At 38.0% G+C, this 19,222-nt stretch overlaps 1 protein-coding gene across 1 annotated transcript in view; it reads right to left on the reverse strand.

The window, feature by feature from the left end:
- LOC126237048 (U7 snRNA-associated Sm-like protein LSm11) overlaps positions 1-19,222 on the reverse strand; it is a 147,615-nt gene that overhangs the window by 37,838 nt on the left and 90,555 nt on the right. The window contains exon 4 of the mRNA XM_049946812.1: positions 16,263-16,381. Within this exon, the coding sequence (XP_049802769.1) occupies positions 16,263-16,381 (119 nt within the window). The remainder of the gene's footprint in view (positions 1-16,262; positions 16,382-19,222) is intronic.

Consider the following 19,222-nt stretch of genomic DNA (forward strand, 5'->3'; position numbering starts at 1 on the left):
CAACACTCATCTTAGTAACACCTAGAAAACATGCATCTATAAATAATGCTGTCTGCAGGCAGTATGCTTCCATTGTTCCTCACATTATTTAATCAGAAGAATGTGGCTAGTGCGATAATGCCTCACAAGTATATAAGGAATGTTCTGTTTATAAAATTCCAACTATTAACAAGTCAAAATGAACCTCTTCCTAGTGACATTGTCACAACGTATTCAATGTGGTCATTAACCCCATCAAATAAAGTTATGTTCTAGTCTGTTCTCATTTATCTTAAACCTTCTGCATTTGTTTTTTAGTTCACACCTTAATCTTCTACAAAAATTACAAATGAAGACAAAGAAAGAAAACTGTCTTGAACATAGTCCATTTAAAACTATAATTTATGGGTCTGAGAAGCCCTATTAGCTCTTGCTAACCGGAATTTCAAGGGTACTTATCCACTAATGGCAAGATGAGGCGCAGCACGGTGCATTGCATGCTGGGTGACTACAGCTCACATGTGCCACAGGCTGTTACCAAACACAGCATTGATTGCGATCATTTCCAGTACACACAGTTGCAGAGGTGAGCAGTTATACTGAGTAGTGTAACAGGTTGGTGCACACTAACCAATACTGTTTCATAGTGTTTACATAGATAAATAAAACATACGAGAGGAAATCTGTCATGTACATATAAACATTTGTGGTAGAAAACCCTATTTTTATGTTCAGCCCTCATAACAACAGTGCAAGTAAAACAACATACATCAATGATATTGCGATTATGAGCAATGTGAGGTTCACACTTGCATCTCCAGATGTATAATAGCAGGGCATTTTGTTTATTTCAAGCGTCAACTTCGCTTTGCAATTTTCCAGGACATAATAGAGTTATTGTGATGCAACCAACACCATTATTTTTGTGATTTTCCAAGTGACTGACTGTGTAAGAAATAATATGGATGTCCGTTTAAAAATATATATATAAGTTTGTGCTGAAAATAAATTTGCTTACATTTTAGAATGCTTCATATTGTTTACTTTCAAGAACCCCTGCCTTACATTCATACCCATGGAAGTTGTTCTTCAATACCTACTGTTGCTCCAGAGATATCTGCACTGAAATGTTTAAGCAGGCCACCCTGTGTGTGTGTGTGTGTGTGTGTGTGTGTGTGTGTGTGTGTGTGTGTGTGTGTGTGTGTGTGTAGACAATGGACAATTCTTTTGGTATCAATATTGTAGTGATGACATGATGATGACTATAAACGTTTTAAGGTGTTCGACAGCTGCGTTATCAGCATCTTTGCTGGCAAGAAAAATGTGTGTGCAGCATACCATACAAACTTCTTTCCTGTCAGACATATTAAGGGGTTAAGTCCATGAACACATTAGTATCTCTTTGAGAAAGTTTAGCTATGTAAATGTTTAATAGGATGAAGGATGTCATCCCCCTGGGACAAACCTTCAGAGAGAGCCTCACAATGCTAACATTGATTATCCTACTTTCATAAGATGTGAGGTGTAACACCTCATTTTAGGGAAAATGATAAGTTACTCAGCCCTTCTAAACAATGAAAGATGATCGTGACATTTAATAAATGTTTTTATTTGGAGGGAAGTTTCAAACAGTATATTGTCAGAGAAAGGGATGACAAGTTTATTATGTCCACCTGCTGTGGCCCACTTGTTTTTAGAGGTCGCGGCTTGGGGGTGTGTTGTGGCCATGGAAGAATGACACTCATAATAACAGTAGTTACATTGTAGAAGAGGAACAAAAGAAGTTTTAAAAACTGTTATGCTCTGTTACATTCTCAGTTGTTTTGCTTGTAAAAATTTAACCACGTTGTGCACAACATCTGTATCCAGAAAGTTACGATATAACTGTAATATATGAGGGTAGCCGGGGGGGGACAATCTTCTCTAATATAAATACATTTCATCCAGTGGTGTTCCAGTGCCACTATTCCACCTCTGCAGTATTCCTCCTGAAGTGCTGCAACGCTCAATTTCCCCATTACCAAAACACTTTTGTGGGCATGTGCATTGTCCACAAGGAAGATGATTCCTCCTCCCCCCCCCCCCCTTTCTTTAAGCCAGGTTTGTCTACGCGAATGCTTGTGTCCAGTTCTGTTATAAGTTGAGAGTAGTATTCTCTAGAATTATGGTTTTATTTTCTTCACGTTAATTAATAAACAAAAATTCCTCTAGCTTAACTAAACACTGACACCTTGACCTTCGCTGCCAGTGGCACTGTCCCTGCCTTCTTTGCAGCTGTAGTTTATTTATTTATTTATTTACACGTCAAGTTCTGTAGGACCAAACTGAGGAGCAAATCTCCTAGGTCATGGAACGTGTCAGTGCATGAAATTACAACATAAGAGTAATAACAGATAAAAATAAATGTTTATGAACCCGAAAAAAGTCAGTCCATAGGTTTAAGTAAACGCAATCAACAATACAACAAGAATCAGCTTAATTTTTCAAGGAACTCCTCGACAGAATAGAAGGAGTGACCCATGAGGGAACTCTTCAGTTTCAATTTGAAAGCATGTGGATTACTGCTAAGATTTTTGAATCAAAGTGGTAGCTTACTGAAAATGGATGCAGTAGTATATACTGCACACCTTTCTGCACAAGAATAAGGAAGTCCGATCCAAATGCAGGATTGATTTCTGCCGAGTGAAAACTGCTTATTCTTGGGAATAAGCTAACATTGTTAACAAGAAATGACAGTAAGGAATATATATATTGAAAAGCCAATGTCAAAATACCCAGGCTCGTGAACAGGGGTCGACAACAGGTTTGTGAACTTACACCACTTATTGCCTGAGCTACCCGTTTCTGAGACAAAAAAATCCTTTTAGAAATGGGAAGAGTTACCCCAAAATATAATACCATACAACATAAGTGAATGAAAAAAAGCAAAGTAGACTAATTTTTGTGTCGAACGATCACTCACTTCAGATACCGTCTGATTAGTAAAAATGGCAGTATTAAGTCTTTAAATAAGAGCTTTCCACGACAGCTTACCATCTATCTGAACACTTAGAAATTTGAACTTTTCAATTTCACTAATCATATGCCCATTCTGTGAAATTAAAATGTCAGGTTTTGTTGAATTGTGAGTTAGAAACTTTAACTTAGTCTTACTGTGATTTAGCATTAGTTTATTTTCTACAAGCCAAGAACTCAGGTCATGAACTGCAAGCCAATGTTGCACACAACATCCTTTACTACCAAGCTAGAGTCATCAGCAAACAGAAATATTTTAGAGTTACCCATAATACATTTACATAAATAAAGGAATACGAGTGGCCCCAACACTGATCCCTGGGGCATCCCCCAGTTGACAATACACCACTCAGACCCCACATCACAGCCGTTCTCAATATTGTGAATAATGACCTTTTGCTATCTGTTGCTAAAGTAAGAGGTGAACCAATTGTGAGCTACTCCTCGTATTTCGTAATGGTCCAACTTACGGGACAATATTTTGTGATAAACACAATCAAATGCCTTAGTTAAATCAAAAAATATGCCAAGCATTCAAAACCTTTTGTTTAACCCATCCAGTACCTCTCAGAGAAAAGAGAATATAGCACTTTCAGGTGTTAAACCAATTCTAAAGCCGAACTGTACATTTGATAGCAAATTGTGTGATATAAAATGATCAATTATCCTCACATACACAGCCTTTTCAATAACTTTTGCAAACATTGATGGCATAGAAATAGATCTAAAATTATTTACATTATCCCTTTCCCCCTTTTTACAGAGCGAGTACTTTAATCGTTCAGGAAACTGACCATTCCTAAAGAAAAATTCCAAATATGGCTAAATACAGGGCTAACATGTGCAGCACAGTACTTTAATATTCTGCTAGGCACTCCATCATAACCATGAGAGTCCTTAGTCGTCAGTGATTTCAATCTCCCTCTTGTCTGTATAACTGAGGAGTATTTCAGACATCAATCTCGTAAAGTCATTTGCCAATAAAGTAATATGATTCCCTGTAGGAACCAAATTTTCATTTAATTCACCAGCAATGCTCCAAAAATGGTTGTTAAATACTGTACATATATCTGATTTATCAGTAACAGAAATATTTTTACTGCAAACTGACTTTATACAGTCGACCTTGTACTGCTGCCCAGGCACTTCCTTCACAATTGACTATATGGTTTTAATTTTATCTTGTGAATTAGCTACTCGATTTGCATACCACATACTCTTTGCCTACCTAATAACATTTTTAAGCATCTTACAATACTGTTTGTAATGGGCTACTGTAGCTTGATTGTGACTACTTCTAACATTTTGATATAATTCTCACTTTGTTCTACAAGATATCCTTATCCCACTAGTCAGCCATCCGGGCTGCCTATTACTGCTAGTACCCCGTTTAGAAAATTCTAATGGAAAGCAACTCTCAAAGAGCACGAGAAATGTGTTAAGGAAAGCATTATATTTGCCAGCTATGTTATCCGCACTATAAACATCCTGCCACTCTTGTTCCTTGACAAGGTTTAGAAAACTCTCTATTGCTGTTGGATTAAATGTGACATTTGTTTGAGTACTATGCCTTTTAGTGTTAAGACTTGTGCATCATGGTCTGACAGGCCATTCACCCTTTTACTAACTGAATGCCCATCCAGTAATGAAGAATGAATAAAAATATTGTCTATTGCTGTGCAACTGTTCCCCTGCACCCTCGTTGAAAACAACACAATCTGCACCAGATCATATGAATTCATGAGATCTACCAACATCCTTTTTCTTGCACCATCATATACACAATTTATATTGAAGTCACCAAATGTAACTAATTTCTGGTACTTCCTACAAAGTGAATCAAGAACCCTCTCTAGCTTGAGTAGAAATGCTCTGAAGTCAGAGTTTGGGGACCTATAAACAACTACAATTAGAAGTTTAGTTTCACTAAGTTCAACTACCCCTGCACAACATTCAAATATCCATTCAGTGCAGTGCTCTGATATGTCTATGGACTCAAATGGAATACTGTTTTTTACGTACATAGCCACTCCCCCAGCCCGCAAGGAACTCCTTGAAAAACAGCCAGCTAATCTGTATCCTGATAAAGGAAGCCTGTGAATCGTCAAATTATTTAAGTGGTGCTCTGATATACCAATAAATTCAGAGTCAACATCTATAAGCAGTTCACTAACTTTATCCCTAATACCTCTTCTGTTTTGATGAAATATGCTAATTCCTTCTCTACTTGGAAACATTACATCCTTAGAAGGTGAGCACTTAGTTAGAGGGACTTCCTTTGAGCAGGTATACCTATAAGCTGACTTCAATCTAAAAAAGGTTCAGCTCTAACACTAACTACTACAGGAATTTTTGTATGAGTGATCCCACCACCCATTACACTGTCACCTATAAGCTTTGCCAGCCTCCCCTTCCCATACCTGTTGAGGTGCAGGTGATACCTAGTGAATCCCAATCTACTGATACCAACTTCTATCCACTACATAAATTGCTGTTTGGATTCAGATGTGTAGTGGTGAACCCTTGTTTCATCTATTGCTATATGTATTGATGCAAAAAGTCACTTTCATTTTTCTTAAAACACACCAAGCATTTTTTGGAAAGTGTCGTGTGAATATGTTTGTGGTCTGCAGTGAGTACGTGTGGCACCCATCTTGTGCAAAGTTTACTCGTGTTTAATTCTTGTTGCAAGATATGGGCTTCATTCCTTTGATATTTCTAGAGCATTAGCAATTTCATGCACCTTCATACACCAGTCTTCCAAAATCATAGCATGCACTTTGTCAATGATTTCCGGTGTGCTTGCACTTTTTGGATGACCTCCATGTGGGCCATCTTGGATGCTTGGATGCTTTCACATCCACATTTAAACTTGGCCACCCCTTTGTTCATGGTGGAAATTGGAGGTGAAGAGCTGCCATATACATTTACAAGCCGCAAATGAATTTCAGTCAGTGTTAAACCTTCTTGTAAGTCGAATTTAATCACTGCACGATACTCTTTTTTTCTTCTAATTTCAAAACAATGTGCACCACAACTGCTTCAAATGGCTGCCTATAGTAAACTGTACCTGGGATGACATGTAATTTTATGTGACGTCTACTAACACGTGTACCAATATAAGGGGAGAAGACCATATGAGTAGTACTGCAATCTCCGGGTGAGGCCAAGAACTTTTCAGACCACCCTCATACATATCAGAGGACAATTGACTCAATGTATAAAAAGGAACTTAAACATATTGGTGTTGAAAGAAGATATATTGTTGGTAAATTCGTAAAACTGAGCAATATTCCAGCTTTCCTTCAGTCTCTGGCACTGAAGACACTGCAAAGGAGTAGTAGTCCATTAGCAAGAAAAGAAGATCTAGAGGAAGTACACCAGTTAATGGTACAGTATGTCATACCGAATTACATAATTGGCTGCAAGAGGATAATTAATGCCCATACAGTTACATAATTTTTAAGATTTAAGCCACACAGTATCCCCAACAGGAGCCAGCATCATAAGTCGCAAATACTCTCCACATACACCAAATCCATTTCTGCTCCACTGCTATTTGGAGACCATGTTAAAGATCAAGTATTTTCCTTACACCTTACAATTTCTTTTTGTCTGAGAGGACATCCCACAATGATTGGTGAAAGGGTGTTGGACTTATTTGGTACTTTAAACAATTTTTAAATCCATAATAGACATTTAACCATTGGGAATCTCAGAATTTGTGAGGTCACAAGTCTTAGACCCCGTTTTTCATTACTTTTCTCTTATTTTAGCCGCAACATTCACTATCTTTATGTAAGACAGTTCTGGTTTTGAAGAAGTGTTATTTGATTTGTCTTTTGAAGTAATGTAGTGGGGCAGATGGAATTTGTGTCAGATACCACTGCCACCGCTTTCATGAAGGTACCTGGCTTCGTTAAAGGTACAAAATTACAATCACATTTGCAAATACAGGTGTTCGTGCCACCCCATGTTTACGGCAATGCTCTGGCCCAGAAGTGAAATGTTTTCAGAGTAGAAGCAAATGAAGTCATGCAAACTGGTAGTTGTAAGGCTTACAGGTATTCTTTGGCTCACTGTAAGGTATTCATCTCATCATCTAGATATCCTGCGTCCCTCTCTCTTTTTGTGAAACAGTAAGGAGATCTTATTTAAACAGAAAGGTATTCTGAAAAGTTCATACAGATGAAAATTCTGCCCCCAGGTTTGTTTGGTCCATGTTGTCTGACTGTTGCCTGCAGCAGTGGTGTAACTATATTACTAAGGTTTACACAGCACATGCCAACAAGGATGTCAAGCCAATATTATGAAAAATTACTACTCACCTATAGCGAAGATGTCAAGGCAGCCAGGGACTGTGGCCATGTGTGGGGGTGTGAGTGGCATGAGTTGCATTTGCTTCTGTGTGTGTGTGTGTGTGTGTGTGTGTGTGAGAGAGAGAGAGAGAGAGAGAGAGAGAGATTCTGATGAAGCCTGTTCTGGCCGAAAGCTTAATTTGTTTGACAGTCTTTTTCTTATGCCTATCTGCAACTCCCCCCCCCCCCCTTCCCCCCATGAACCATGGACCTTGCCCTTGGTGGGGAGGCTTGCGTGCCTCAGCGATACAGATGGCTGTACTGTAGGTCCAACCACAACGGAGGGGTATCTGTTGAGAGGCCAGACAAACTTGTGGTTCCTGAAGAGGGGCAGCAGCCTTTTCAGTAGTTGCAGGGGCAACAGTCTGGATGATTGACTGATCTGGCCTTGTAACACTAACCAAAATGGCCTTGCTGTGCTGGTACTGCGAACAGCTGAAAGCAAGGGGAAACTCAGCCTTAATTTTTCCCAAGGGCACGCAGCTTTACTGTATGGTTAAATGATGATGGCGTCCTCTTGGGTAAAATATTCTGGAGGTAAAATAGTCCCCCATTCGGATCTCCAGGCGGGGACTACTCAAGAGGACGTCGTCGTCAGGAGAAAGAAAACTGGCATTCTACGGATCGGAGCATGGAATGTCAGATCCCTTAATCGGGCAGGTAGGTTAGAAAATTTAAAAAGGGAAATGGATAGGTTAATGTTAGATATAGTGGGAATTAGTGAAGTTCGGTGGCAGGAGGAACAAGACTTTTGGTCAGGTGAATACAGGGTTATAAATACAAAATCAAATAGGGGTAATGCAAGAGTAGGTTTAATAATGAATTAAAAAAATAGGAATGCAGGTAAGTTACTACAAACAGCATAGTGAACGCATTATTCTGGCCAAGATAGACATGAAGCACATGCCTACTACAGTAGTACAAGTTTATATGCCAACTAGCTCTGCAGATGATGAAGAAATTGATGAAATGTATGACGAGATAAAATAAATTATTCAGGTAGTGAAGGGAGATGAAAATTTAATAGTCATGGGTGACTGGAATTCGAGAGTAGGAAAAGGGAGAGAAGGAAATGTAGTAGGTGAATATGGATTGAGGCTAAGAAATGAAAGAGGAAGTCGTCTGGTAGAATTTTGCAAAGAGCATAACTTAATCATAGCTAACACTCTGTTCAAGAAGCATAAAAGAAGGTTGCATACATGGAAGAATCCTGGAGATACTAGAAGGTATCAGATAGCAGGGTGTATACGTGAACAAGCAAATACGATTCCCAGATTTTTCCCGGATTTCCCGGTTAAAAATACACTTCCTCCCAGATGAAAATACAGTTTTTCCATGTTAAGTGACAGTATACTCTTCCTCGGCACTGTAAAAGTCATCAATCCTTTGAATGTTTTTGGTTTTATGTAGAATTTCATGACACTTTAGAAAACGAAACTCAGGGGGAAAAACACATTTTGAAATACCTTAGATGTGCAGCAACATGTACGCTGCATATTTTCGTATTACGAAGGTATAAATTTGGATTCCTCCAAATAACGCATGTCACTTTCCGAAGCATTGAAATTGAGATTGCGATGCGCTTTTGTAAGCATCATAGCTCATTCACGTGATCTCGCTAAGTGATGACACCAATAGGACACATGATGTACTCAGCCAATAGCAAGATCACTTAAGTAGCGCGAATCACAAATAAGAAAAATTAATGGCTTAAATTAATATACTTAGCATTCACATATAATATTGGTCTCGAAGATTAATAAGTTTGAAGAGAAGCTAAGCTTCCACATATAATGTTGATCTTTTTGCGCGCGTTGCACTTTAAGATACACACACAAATGTGCCAGTAAAATTTTTAATAACATTATCTCATTCTGGACGCAAATGTCTCATCTTCTGGGCTCGAAATACTTCTAAATGGTCGTCCTCAAAAAGTTGATTTTTAAATGAGAGTCAAACGCTTTGTGATTTAAGAAATTCATCGTACATTCTCGCACATAATTCATCTTACGTAAAAGGAAATCTGCTTTTAATGTAACGCTTTTCAAACCACCCGCGACCTGATAGAAAAAGGTTCGTTTCAGAAGTTGCAAGAAAGCACCAGATAACTGGCGTCACCGCACTTGCGCAGCTACGATGACGCAGGAAGCCCACATGTTCGTACGTGTAAAACATTAAAACATCTTACATTATGTCATAAAAGAAACAAGACATCAAAGCAAACTTCAAGAGCGTCGGGATTTCGCAAACCATACTAAAGTGCATAATTCAGCTTAAAATGCACATCCGTATGTAAATTTTCTTGGAGTACCAATACTCATGTTTGGTTCTTTATTATAGCATAATGCCAAACGTGCACTTGAAATGCACCGAACAGTTGAAACTAGCTAATAGTGTGAAATTAAACACTTGGTTTCAAATAAATTGACTGCCTCAGTAGAAAGGATTAATAAAAGCCAAATCTCTTTAGCAAACCAGCAAAAATAACTTCCTTGTTCTTTAAGGTGATTAACGCTTGACTGTCAAGGGTGGAAATAAAATCTGAAACTATTAACATATATTAGCCTGCTATAATTATGTGAACGTATTTTAATTCATTTGATAGCTCCCGGCCACAAAAATTCGTTTTGTTATCATTTAACGTGAGAGCAATAAACGAAGAGGAAACAACAAAATCACTGATCGTAAACACAGGTCACGTGGAGACCCACCTCCCCACAACAAGTCTTGACTGCTCTGTGCATCAGCCCCGGATCTACGATATGTCCGAACCGGGGCAATATTAAATATTAGCGCCCAGCCACACTTCCGTAACCATAAGCGGGAGAAGGTACTACTCATATGCGACTCAACTGCGAATGTGCAAGAGCCCGCCCGCAACTGCTCAAACGAATCTAATTTAAACAGTTGTCACGTCACGCTCATCGGAGGCAATTTGTTGTTATAAAGCATTGCATAGTGTTCCTAAAGCCTTTGACACACATTACTGTTGGCAGACGCTGGTATGAGCACTGTTTTGTTGTTGTATATGGCGAATTTCCTTTGCAACTTAAGTTTTTTTTTTTTTTTTTCCCCGTTCATGTTTTGTTGCTGCAGTAGCGGGATACAATAATATCCTTTGTTAGAGTATTGGTTCTTACCAGTCAAAATCACAAAAATTTAACTGAAAACTAAAACAACGAAAAATTCCCGGAATTCTAAAAAATTCCCGGGTTTTTCCCGGTTTTCTCCCGGATGGAAAAATTCCCGGGTTTTTCCCGGATCTCCCAGTTGCCCCGGGTCATATACATCCTGGATAGATTATATAATGGTAACACAGAGATTTAGGAACCAGGTTTTAAATTGTAAGACATTTCCAGGGGAAGATGAGGACTCTGACCACAATCTATTGGTTATGAACTGTAGATTAAAACTGAAGAAACTGCAAAAAGTTGGGAATTTAAGGAGATGGGATCTGGATACACTGACTAAACCACAGGTTGTACAGAGTTTCAGGGAGAGCATAAGGGAATAATTGACAGGAATGGGGGAAAGAAATACAGTAGAAGAAGAAAGGGTAGCTTTGAGAGACGAAATAGCGAAGGCAGCAGAGGATCAAGTAGGTAAAAAGACGAGGGCTAGTAGAAATCCTTGAGTAACAGAAGATATATTGAATTTAATTAATGAAAGGAGAAAATATAAAAATGCAGTAAATGATGCAGGCAAAAAGGAACACAAACGTCTCAAAAATGAGATCGACAGGAAGTGCAAAATGGCTAACCAGGGATGGCTAGAGGGCAAATGTAAGGATGTAGAGGCCCATCTCACTAGGGGTAAGATAGATACTGCCTACAGGAAAATTAGAGAGACCTTTGGAGAAAAGAGAGCCACTTGTATGAATATCAAGAGCTCAGATGGGAACCCAGTTCTAAGGAAAGAAGGGAAAGCAGAAAGGTGGAAGGAGTATATAGAGGGTCTATACAAGGGCGATGTACTTGAGGACAATATTATGGAAATGGAAGAGGATGTAGATGAAGATGAAATGGGAGATATGCTACTGCGTGAAGAGTTTGACAGAGCATTGCAAGACCTGAGTCGAAACAAGGCCCCGAGAGTAGACAACACTCCATTAGAATTACTGATGGCCTTGGGAGAGCCAGGCCTAACAAAACTCTAGCATCTGACGAGCAAGATGTATGAGACAGGCAAAATTCCCTCAGACTTCAAGAAGAATATAATAATTCCAATCCCAAAGAAAGCAGGTGTTGACAGATGTGAAAATTACCGAACTATCAGTTTAATAAGTCACAGCTGCAAAATACTAACGCGAATTCTTTACAGACGAATGGAAAACTGGTAGAAGCCGACCTTGGGGAAGATCAATTTGTGTTGGAACACGTGAGGCAATACCTATCTTACGACTTATCTTAGAAGAAAGATTAAGGAAAGGCAAACCTACGTCTCGAGCATTTGTAGACTTAGAGAAAGCTTTTGACAATGTTGACTGGAATACTCTCTTTCAAATTCTAAAGGTGGCAGGAGTCAAATACAGGGAGCAAAAGGCTATTTACAATTTGTACAGAAACCAGATGGCAGTTATAAGAGTTGAGGGGCATGAAAGGGAAGCAGTGGTTGGGAAGGGAGTGAGACAGGGTATTAGCCTCTCCCCAATGTTATTCAATCTGTATATTGAGCAAGCAATAAAGGAAACAAAAAAAAAAGAAATTTGGAGTAGGTATTAAAATCCATGGAAAAAAAATAAAAACTTTGAGGTTTGCTGATGACATTGTAATTCTGTCAGAGACAGCAAAGGACTTGGAAGAGCAGTTGAACGGAACGGACAGTGTCTTGAAAGGAGTGTATAAGATGAACATCTACAAAAGCAAAATGAGGATAATGGAATGTAGTCAAATTAAATCAGGTGATGCTGAGGGGATTAGATTAGGAAATAAGACACTTAAAGCAGTAAAGGAGTTTTGCTATTTGGGGAGCAAAATAACTGATGATGGTCGAAGTAGAGGGGATATAAAACGTAGGCTGGCAATGGCAAGGAAAGCGTTTCTTACGAAGAGAAATTTGTTAACATCGAGTATAGATTTAAGTGTCAGGAAGTCATTTCTGAAAGTATTTGTATGGAGTGTAGCCATGTATGGAAGTGAAACATGGGCGATAAATAGTTTGGACAGGAAGAGAATAGAAGCTTTCGAAATGTGGTGCTACAGAAGAATGCTGAAGATTAGATGGGTAGATCACATAACTAATGAGGAGGTATTGAATAGAATTGGGGATAAGAGGAGTTTGTGGCACAACTTGACTAGAAGAAAGGATCGGTTGGTAGGACATGTTCTGAGGCATCAACGGATCACCAATTTAGTATTGGAGGGCAGCGTGGAGGGTAAAAATCGTAGAGGGAGACCTAGAGATGAATACACTAAGCAGATTCAGAAGGACGTAGGCTGCAGCGTGTACTGGGAGATGAAGAAGCTTGCACAGGATAGAGTAGCATGGAGAGCTGCATCAAACCAGTCTCAGGACTGAAGACAATAACAACAACAACATCTGCAACTCAGCATATCCGTTATATGGTGAGTAGTAATTTATCCTTTTCATAACATTGTAATTTTTCATCCTGGCTTTTTCATTCTTCAAGGATGTAAAGCCTCACTTTAAAATCCTGCTTAATGTATTCGGGGAGCATTGTTGAATCAAATTTTGAGAATACAAAAGTTGTGGTTTTCCATGGCATGTTATTTACCTCTGTCAAATCATCTTTGTCCTCCTCTGTCTGCAGATCTTTCATACCATTTCAATTGTTTCCTTGCAAGATACACAACACCCTTGTTAATGCTGTGAAAATTATGGTGTTTGATTGTAATTTCACAATCTTTTGGTTTTTAGCTAAGCTGGGGTGCTTGGAGGTATCTGGAAATCTATCATTAGAGTGCAATAATTGTATATATTTGAAAATGATAATCTTAAGACCTGGTTCATACATCATCTTTTTTATCTTTCTTACAATGCACACATTTTGACAATTTGAGCAACCATTCACAGAACCACTCATTTTCTACAATTTGTTAGGACTTTGATAGGTGGATCCCTTAATTGCGTATAAAGCTAATAAACAGGCCTGAGGAATCTAAATAGAACTGGGGTGCAGCAGGTGGTCCTGTGGTTGTCTACTATCAAATCAGGATCCTTGTTTTCTGAAACTCACAGAATTCCATTGCAATGCACAATGGTGACACTGAAGCATGACAACAACTTCTGGTAACAGAGTAGCAGCTTCTGCCAGAAGTGGTGTTGACTATCCCCATACTGAGGCATCTAGATACCACAGTGTGTTGCCACAGCTGTGGCATATAGCGTATATCACTCATTTTGGACAGATGAGCAGCACTCACTTGTTCTCTTTCTACTGTACTACTTCAGTATACTCAGCTCATTTAGTTGTCTTCCATTTTCAGAGGGCCCCTACAACTATGACATTCTTCACTTCTGTTACCAAATATTTAAATGATGACTTACTTCCCACAGCATAATGCCACAGTTATTTAACTCAATGTAACTTTACAGTGCTTTCCAGTCTGTTGAGGAGGTGCTCACAAACACAGTGAGACAGCTGTGTTTATCCTTACGTGTGTTCTGTTACTACTTGTCAGAAGGTTGTGCGCTGAGAGTTGCATTCATGCAGCACCATTCCATTCAAACTGTTATCAATACTAAAACATCATGACAGTTCATCACTAACATTTGACAGAGCTTAATTGTCATACACTGTAGTCTTTTGCAAATGGACATTTGTGTACTTGGCGGATTTGTTTCATGGGCATTAGGGCTTGGTCTAATGCACTTTCTGTGCTTAACACCACATCTCTTGATGCTGGAGACATCATGAAAAACTCTAAAGACTCATACAGCAGTTTTAAACTTAAACAAGCTCAAAAAGCTGAACAGTTCGGTTTGCTGAGTTTGTTTAAGTTTGATACTGCTCTATGAATCTTCATAGCCTCTGATGATGTTTCCAGCATCAGGTGATGAAATGTTAGGCACAGATATAGGCCCTGGACTAACATGCATAAAAAATTTACTTACAGCATAGTAATGTTTGGCAAAAAGTTAAATGAATATAAAACTCTATACACAGGATATATGCCATTTCTTCCTGATAACTACACTTACAATGTAATAAACACCCAACCAACAACACATTCCATGTCACCTCAGTTTTGTTATGCTTTAGTTCTTACACCCAAACGTCCAGGTGTCAGACACACAGATCGGTACCAAATGTTATACGTCAACAGAGTATCAACCAAAACTCCAATTTAGTTCATACTATGTGCTGTCATCCAGCAGAATGGGCATAAACTTTAATTAAAAATAACACCAGAACTATGGAGCATAGGAAAAGTATAACTGTGATTAACTAAACCATACAGCTTTCGAGGGGAAGTTGGTAGAGCATTAGATCTTCATACCAGTGATCCTGGGTTCACAGCCCAATGATCACAAGTTTTTTATTCTATTGTATGTTATGCATGAAAGTGTTATATGAGACTAATAATATTTCTGCACATGTGATGCAATTGTTTTTTTTATCCTACTGTTCCAATTGTTTGTATTTATTCTGTGAAACTATAACTGCACTAGCTGCTTCATCATGAGTGCTGTCTGTTCTGTCGCACATCCGACAGAACACTACACCTGTCTATACACATGTACTCTATAGCTTTGCTACTTTCAACTAATGAAGCGAAAGCAGACTGCCAACAGAACATTGTTACAAACACCGAAACATCCTTTCACATGTCAAAAAAATGTTCTCCCATATGACAGTTTCATGCATAAACAGTTAAAAAAGATTGTCATCAGTGGGATTCAAACACAGGACCTTTGGTACAATCATATCATGCTCTACCAACTCACCCACACGACTTCTATAAAGCAGTGAAACACAAATGCACTTTTCCTATCCTCTGTCATTCTGGTGTTACTTTTAATTACCATTTACGCATGTACTATTGGACAACAGCACATAGCACGAACTAAATCAGTGTTTCGGCTGATACTTTTCGATATACAATGTTTGGTGCTGAGCTGAGTGTCTGACATCTTGAGGTTTGGGTGTTATGACAATCATAAGCAACACAGTATGAATACACAAATAGTTTCCCAGGAAAAATGGATTCTTGATATATGGCATTTCTCATAATGTTTATCAGGTATATTATCTCTTATGTTTTAGCAGTTAGTTACAATTCCACTTTTACAATGTATAGGTAGGGTCAGAGCAAACAAACACTGCTCATCACCTGCCTCAAGTGATGCCCAATGTCAATGGAAAAATATTTCTTTGCTTTTTAATACAAACAAAACGTCTTTTTTTAAGTTAAATTTTATGTATCCATCCAATAGAGTGCTCTCAAATTAATCTAGTGCTATATATGGTTTAACAATATGTCTCTAGCACATATTAACACATCTGTACACATTTGCTTTGCTAGTCTTCCTTGCCCAACATCCTCTGTCTTGCGTGCCAGTCCATATTGTTTGCCTGCTCCTGCCAGATAGGAGCACTACACACTTGCTGCTGGAGTACTGATTATTATTATTGTTTTTCTGTTCATTTTAATCCACGCTGTTAAAGCGAGTATTGTACTTCTCTAGTCTGGAATCACTCTGTCATACATGATCATAAAATTCAATTTTAAATAGCATTCTGTTTGTTATAAGAAACAAACTAACATTTTCTGTTGACTCTGGTTATTATTCAAAATACATATTAACAACATTTCTTTGGCTGACTCCATTTATACATTACAACAACAAAATCATAAAAATCTGGCAAAACAAAAATATGGTTAGTTGTGTTTTACTATAAGTAATCCCGCATTTATAGATTAGATACAAAACAACATTTCAGCTTACCTTAATCCTTATTTGAGAATTAACGCACTCTCTCAACACAGCCAGAGGCCCTTTCACAGACTCCATTCGTGTTAACACAGTCCGCCCTGGTCGTTTAAATCTTGGTGCTGACACTGGCACTGAAAATATCTTACGTTTAACTTTTATTTTATACTTTAAAACAAATGAGTTTAATGATACCCACAAACTTTTCAATGTGATGCCTGCTCTATTCTCACTTTGTATGCAAATTAATGTTTTGTGTATTGATGTATTTAATTTTATTTACATGAACATAAAAGTTCTAGGAACTGCTTCTATAAATAAGTCATGTTAGAGCAAATCAGTATAATTTCATTTGGTTTCAGTAGGTTCCGAATGTTTACTGAGTGCTATATTTCACCACAATACTTCCTGGCACCTGGTGAAACACCTGTTAAATATTGTTATTTATATCATCTTTTGCAATCAATGTTACTTTTAACTAAGCATATACATTTAACTTCCTTGTTTCAACAATAAAACAGGGCTTTCCTTTTTTTCATTACTTTTTCACGTGTGGAAGTGTTCCACTATATCCCATAATATTACCTGCTAAATATGACCACACTTCTAACACCTGGGACAACCAAGTGAAACGTGTTATTAATAAAATGAGAGTAGTAGTTCCAAAATGCAGTTAATAATTGGTATTGCCAAAAAGATCATTATTTGTACTGCAACTGAGGAAATATTCCAAATCATATGACTGTTAAAAGTTTAAACTGACAAATTCACCTTTTGTAGCAGAATCTTATTCAGATTTTAAATTATGTATAGTTTTTCTCCAAAACAGTGTTATGCTATATAGCCACATGGCTCCACACCACCATTGCTGTTCATTTCAAACATGTCAGCCGTGGAATCAGTTGTGTTGCCACTATTCCAGAGTTTAACTTCTGGAGAATGTTTTCCATTAAGTTCTGGTACACTGAAGATGGAATTTCTTCCCATTTAACTAAATCATGGCTCCTGAGTTTTTGAACGAAACGGTTTGGCATGCAGTAATGCTCTAGTTCATGTCAAAATTGTTTGACAGGAATCAAGTCACACTTTGAACGGTCCAGTCTTGAAGGTCTGCCCTCCACCCCTCCCCATCCCCCAATTTCCTTTTAACAAAGATACAATAAAAATTACTTCTTGGAGAAGCTTATCTAATGTGGAAAGGATTAACACAGCGTGGAAAGCCTGCTATATGTTAATTTCTATTCTTAAATACGTGCATTCAGTTTATGATCACTCAAACAAATGGTACATAGCCAAACCATGAAACTTCTCCATTTTAGCTGTGGCAAATTTATTCTCTAATAAAGGAAAACGATATCTGTATTGTGACAATTGACATTGTTGGAATTATGTAATACATTTATATCGGATATGAGAAAGTTCCAGAACATCGTTCTAGAATAAGTTATATCGAGTATGTTCGAGAAGTATCGATTGTGGTGATAGCTATGTTTGTGTATATATGCGTGAGTGATGAGGCGCAATAGATAGTCTTCGTGTGTCTTTTGTAAAGTGAACATATGTATATTTTAATAAAGTATTTTATAAGTAAAAGTGTGAACGTGATTCAAAACATGGTAGCAGAGTGTGGTTATTGAAAAGAAAAGTAGAAGTTAAATATTATATTGTGGCCGTCGCGTGTTATTCAGAAAGTTCGACATGGCTGATATAACTATTCCTGTATTTGATGGCGAGGACTATGGGAACTGGAAGCAGCGGATAATCATGTACCTAAAAATGAAGAAATGCCATACAGTGACTACGAGGACAAAAGTGAGCTCAGACAACGAAATGTGGGATGAAGAGGACTTGAAGGCTATCAACTATATTTATGGTGCAATCACAAATAAGCAACTAGAATTCGTGAGTGACAGAGAAAGTGCTTTCGAGATCATGAAGAAATTTGATGAATTATATTCGAAAGAGTCTACAGCCCTTCAAATATTATGCAGAAACAAGTTGGACAAATTGAGGTTAAGTGATTACAGTTATACGGGGACATTTTTCAGTGCATTTGAAAAAACTGTAAATGAGCTGAAATCTGCAGGCGCTAAAGTAACGGAAAAGGAGAAGTTAAATTATATGCTGCGAACATTACCAGAGTCAATGAGCTATATTGGGGACTCAGTGGACGTCTTGAAGGAAGAGGACCAGGCAGTTGAATACGTTAAAAGTAAGATTCAATTATTGAATGCAAAAACTGGAAATGAAGAGGTAAAATCAAATGCATTTCACACAGAAAGAAAATTGAATTCAAGAAATCAGGAGCAAGTATGTTATCGATGCGGCAAAGCAGGTCACTTCAAACGTGATTGTAACCAGGGAAGAACAAGTAACAGAGGCACATGGCATCGTGGAGTACATTTTCAAAGTAGCGACAGAGGTAATGGAAATATGCAGCGTGGAGGCTATAGCAATGTACAGCGTGGAAATTACGGCAACATGCAGCGTGGAGGTTGTGGCAGCAGGAAACGTGGTCGAGGAGAGCAGCATGGTTTTAGCAGCGGTCGGCATCACAGCAAGCAAGGTTACCATCAGAGTGATCATGGTATGAGTAGTTTTATAATAGAGGTTAATTCTATGATAGGTCAAAATAGAACAGTAGAGTCAAGTAACAACAATCAAATTCAAATCAATTGGTTATTAGACAGTGGCTGTACTGATCATGTTATTAATAATGAGGAATATTTTTCTAAGAGTATAACTTTAAAACAACCTATAAATGTAAAAATTGCTGATGGAAAAATTTTGCAAGCTACTAAAGTTGGTAATGTAATTAGTAATTTTCCTGTCTATGATCAAATGGTTCCAATTAATATGCGAGATGTTTTCTTTGTAAAAGACATAGACAAAAACTTGATCAGTTATGCCAAAATTACAGATAATCACAAAATTGTATCGGTAGGGAATAATGCTAAAATTTTTGATAAAGCTAA

The sequence above is a fragment of the Schistocerca nitens genome, chromosome 2 (assembly GCF_023898315.1).
Source record: "Schistocerca nitens isolate TAMUIC-IGC-003100 chromosome 2, iqSchNite1.1, whole genome shotgun sequence".
In the NCBI taxonomy this organism is placed as follows: domain Eukaryota; kingdom Metazoa; phylum Arthropoda; class Insecta; order Orthoptera; family Acrididae; genus Schistocerca; species Schistocerca nitens.